Consider the following 5,000-nt stretch of genomic DNA (forward strand, 5'->3'; position numbering starts at 1 on the left):
TCTCAGCGATTGATTAAGCAGCTCTCTCTCCAAACACAACGGCACAGGCCTACATTCAAAGGTAAAAGCAGAGGAAGTCTTAAATAAGGAGCCATAACCAGCAGCACAGCAGTACTCAAACCATATAGCTAAACAAGCACAGATCGCCACCAGCCTCGCGAATCATATAAACCAGCAAAGAAGCCATGACGTAAATTTAAAAATGATATCTTACCTTTACTTGAAAACGAGGTCCATGCGCCTCTCCTTGCGAAGGAACACCTCTGTCACTTTAGTGTAGAAGTCACTCGCCTGTTGCAGTTTGGAAAGTCTCTCTTTTTCAATTGAGATCAGGGCCAGTGATGAAAGGCGTCCTTGTCCAGTGCGATTTCGAGTGAGGGTCTTCACTCTCTTCAAAGTTGAAAATGACCTCTCAACAGATGCCGTTGTTGCTGGTATGGTTAGGACTAGTTTAATCAAATTTGTTGCCTCTGGAACTGTTTCAGCCAAGTCATGCTGAATGATCCATCCAAGCATCTTCTCAGGTGTTTTCTCCCTCACCTCTTGGATTTGGTAAAGTCCAACTAAATCTGCCTTAAGTCTAACGAAATCGAAATATTTATGATACAAAGCCAGGCTCTCAAATTTGGCATTGTCAAATTCTTTTGACATTTGGTTAAATTGCTTGCAGTCAATAAGGCCAATGCAATTCAAACATTCGAAGTTGCTAAATGCAGCTGCGTTTCTGGTCAAATTGAGCGTAGCGCGCATCGAAGTCCTGAAGTTTGTTTTCCAAAGCGGTCATTGTATCTTGGATCCTAGAACAACAATAACCAATGTCCATTCCCTTCTTTTGCAGCACATTAAACAGCACATCAGTGATGTTGAAAATCTCCTCATAAATGTCTAGGAGAAAGCACGTCGAGGCCTTTGCCAGCCATGCATCATAGCCTGTAGCCATCATTAGGGTTTCATTATCCCAGTTTGTAGGATTATCGATTATCGACTGAAACATGGTCCGCAAATCCGAATATTGATGGTTGATTGTCTGAACGAGGCGTGAGTGTGAAGACCACCGTGTCGGTGCTGCTCTTGGTAACCGGCGTTTGACGACCTCATCCAGGAGTTTTGTGCGCTTTGTCGATTTGTTGAAAAATGATGAAAGGCCTTCCACTGTTTTGAAAAATACCTGGCATTCTGGAATAGACCTCGCCGATTGCGATAATACGAGATTCAATTTATGAGCATAACAGTGCGTAAAAATAGCCTCTGGGATCTTTTCTCTAATCTTGGCCTGAACCCCATTTAAACTAGACGCCATAACGGCTGCTCCGTCGTATGTTTGGGCAACTAATTTTCCAAAGCAGTTAAATGTATCCAAAGCGCTCAAAACATAATCAGCGACAGCCCCGGCAGTTCTATCATTACTCACATCATACTCTATCATTACTCACATCATCATCATCGACCTGAGTTGGAAGCAAGTATCACCATTGAGCAGCGCGAGGTACAGAGACTGTTCGCTAACACCCGCCCTAGAAAGTCCTCTGGACCGGATGGCATCTCTGGGCTCATGCTAAAGTCCTGCAGTGAGGAGCTGGCTGAGGCCTGGTGTCCTATCTTCCAGAAGTCTCTGGACTCTCACACTGTTCCGTCCATCTGGAAAGACGCTATCATTATTCCTGTTCCTAAGAAGGCTAGCTGCAAGGAAAATAATGACCTGCGACCAGTCGCTTTGACATCTATTGTAATGAAATGCTTTGAAAAATTCATTATATGTAAAGTGAAAAATGCAGTCAGTTGCTCTCTGGATCCTTTTCAGTTTGCGTATAGATGTAATACAGGCACAGATGATGCAACCTCAGCCATGGTGCACTTCATCTCTAAGCACTTAGAGGACCCTACCTACTATGTCCGACTCTTATTTGTTGATTTCAGTTCTGCTTTTAACACGATACAGCCGCACCTTTTAATTGAGAAGTTAAATGGGCTTAATGTCCCCCCCCTCATTATAAAATGGTATCACTCCTTTTTAACTAACCGCACACAGCGGGTCAGTGTTAATGGCACTCTTTCGGAACCCAGAACCATAAGCACTGGTGCTCCTCAGGGTATAGTCAGTTCCCCTGTGCTCTTTACTTTATACACAAACGAGTGCAGAAGCACCTACCCTAGCAACCGCATCATAAAATTTTCAGATGACACTGCCATCCTTGCTTTAATCAAAAAGGACAGTGACCTAAATGACTATTATTCTGAAATCCAGAGGTTTGTTAAATGGTGTGATGTTAACTGCCTGGTTTTAAATGTTAAGAAAACTGAGGAGATGGTGTTCGACCCCCGAGGTGTTGGGGACCACAGGCCTGTGGTCATCCACAAACAATCCATCTCTCAGGTCGCCTCCTACAAATATCTTGGGGTTTTTATTGATAACTCACTCACCTGGAGCACTCATGTAGACAGCCTTTGTAGCAGATTACAACAACGACTACACTTCCTACGCCGCCTTAGAGTTCATGGTGTCGACCCAAAATTTATGCTACTTTTCTACCAGTCTGTCTTAGAGAGTCTCATCAGATACGGCATTACATCTTGGTTTGGTAACCTATCTGTAAAACTAAGGTCCAAACTGGTCCGACTGATACAGACTGCATGGAAGATCATAGGGGTGAAAGACCACTCATCCCTGCAGTCTATTTTTGAACAGGCTACTCTCAGACAGGCTAATAGAATTCTCATGAATCCCTCCCATGTCCTACATGCAGAGTATGAACTGCTGCCCTCTGGGAGGAGGTTCAGAGTCCCCCGCGCTAGATTAAATAGATTTAAAAATTCTTTTATTCCCGTTTCTGTTAAACTTTTAAACTGCACCAGATGAATGTAACTTATCTTGCTTATCATTTTATCTCCACTCTTGTTTTAATCAGGTCCGCCTTCTGTTTGTGTGCTAATATTCTGTATTGTCTGTTGCTCTTTGTTGTCTGTTGATCTTTGTTGGCTGCTGTGGGGTGTAAGCCCAATACAAATTTCCCAGTGATGGGACAATAAAGTGACTCTTGACTCTTGACTCTTGACTCTTGAAACCTAAAAAGGCTTCTTTCACCTCTTGATTGAGCACGTAGCGCAGAATGACTGAGATCTGGGCTCTGTTGGTTACGTCAGTCGATTCATCGACCTCGACAGCAACAAATGGGGCTTCAGAAATCTCATTTTTGTCTCCGATTGCCTCAATCAGATCATTCTGGATCTTATTTGAAAGATCAGAGAAAACAGTGGATGATCTTAAATGGGTGGCTAAATTCGAATCATATTTGGCAATGAGATGTAGCAGTTCCACGTAGTTCCCACGGTTCAGAGATTCCTTGCCTTCCTCATTTCCCCGAAATGATACTTCTTGCTTAGCTAGGAAGCAGGTGGCATCTATTAATTTGTTTAGAATATCTCTATTCTCTTTTACCTTTTGGTTGTGAATTTCTGTGGCCAGTCTCGTCTGCTCATCCAGAGCTGAGTCGATGCGCGTCGTGGTGCCAAAGGTTTTCAGGGCTACTTGGCTTCTGATGTGTGTTGCCGTCTTCTCGTGTTTATTGAGCGCGTTGGTAAGATTGTTAAGGTCCCCGTAGCCTTTCTGAGTCCACACACTATAACCTGTAAAAAAAAAGAAAACAGTGTACAGGAGTAGCAAAAGAGGCGATTGGTCTCTGCACAGCCACATAGCCATTTCTTCCGCTCATACCAGACTTGTTGGAACCCCCTAGCGACTCTCCCTTTCTGGGTGTGCAGATCGTTGAGCGGTGGCTTTGGCCGGCCTTTAGCAAGTAGTTCTGTTTTTGCAGTCCAGCCCAGTCTACGAAATCCCTTTAGGTCGCTGACACTGACAGTAATGTCCATATTCGCAAGTTATCCTTATTGATTAGATCGTTTGAGCTAGCATAAACTATTCTGCCGGGCGAGAGAAAGTAGTGTGAACTTGTGAACTTGTGAACTTGACAATGATAGCCAATCAGTAGCTCTTATCGGAATGAAAGAACTACTGATTGGCTGTAAGCATGCTTACCCTGGCCACATTAAACAGCGGGCTGAGGCATCTAAAAAAAATAAAAAATACTTTTTCACGCATTAGAATGTACGCGAGGGAAAGCAAAGAGAGGAGTGCTTATAATGCAAGCAGGCAGAGTAGGAAGTGCTTGCTCCTGCAGGTGGCGCTAAAAATGCAACGTCAAAATGAATGACTCCTGCTGCCCTGGGACCTAAAATACGACTCTTTTAATGAAAACAAACAAACGGTTACATGCACTTTTATTTTAATATTTTCACTGTCCTTTTTTATGTTTTCGTTGGGTAAGCACTGCTTACCTCTGCTTATATGAACGGCATGTCCTTGTGGTGTTCCCAGGTGGGGATTTGAACTCACAACCTTCTAATCACCAGTCCACCTCACTATCCACTAGACCAGGCCACCACTACTGTTTACCTCTCTCTCCCCCCCTCCCACTTTATGACCCCCCCACTCAACAATACACAATAAGCATTTCCTAACTCTGTCCCCCCCTCCCCTCAGACCATCCTGGACCACATGCACCTGCGCTGCAAGTGCCACGGGCTGTCGGGCAGCTGCGAGGTGAAGACGTGCTGGTGGGCGCAGCCGGACTTCCGCATGCTGGGGGACCACCTGAAGGACAAGTACGACAGCGCGTCGGAGATGGTGGTGGAGAAGCACCGCGAGTCGCGCGGCTGGGTGGAGACGCTGCGCGCGCGCTACGCCTTCTTCAAGCACCCGACGGAGCGCGACCTGGTCTACTACGAGGGCTCGCCCAACTTCTGCGAGCCCAACCCGGAGACGGGCTCGTTCGGCACGCGCGACCGCCAGTGCAACGTGTCGTCGCACGGCATCGAGGGCTGCGACCTGCTCTGCTGCGGCCGCGGCCACAACACGCGGACTGAGAAGCGCAAGGAGAAGTGCCACTGCATCTTCCACTGGTGCTGTTACGTCAGCTGCCAGGAGTGCGTGCGCGTGTACGACG

The 5,000-nt window shown here is 46.0% G+C and overlaps 1 protein-coding gene across 1 annotated transcript in view; it reads left to right on the forward strand.

Moving 5' to 3' along the window:
• Window positions 1-1,552: 1,552 nt before the first annotated feature.
• LOC308168069 (protein Wnt-3b) overlaps window positions 1,553-5,000 on the forward strand; it is a gene marked incomplete at both ends in the record, with an annotated part of 3,465 nt that continues 17 nt past the window's right edge. The window contains 2 exons of the mRNA XM_080542545.1: window positions 1,553-1,675; window positions 4,538-5,000. The exon at window positions 4,538-5,000 is cut by the window's right edge and continues 17 nt beyond it. Coding sequence (XP_080398671.1) covers window positions 1,553-1,675; window positions 4,538-5,000 — 586 coding nt within the window. The remainder of the gene's footprint in view (window positions 1,676-4,537) is intronic.

This window comes from Nansenia antarctica (assembly GCF_963989245.1).
Source record: "Nansenia antarctica genome assembly, chromosome: 11".
In the NCBI taxonomy this organism is placed as follows: Eukaryota; Metazoa; Chordata; class Actinopteri; order Argentiniformes; family Microstomatidae; genus Nansenia; species Nansenia antarctica.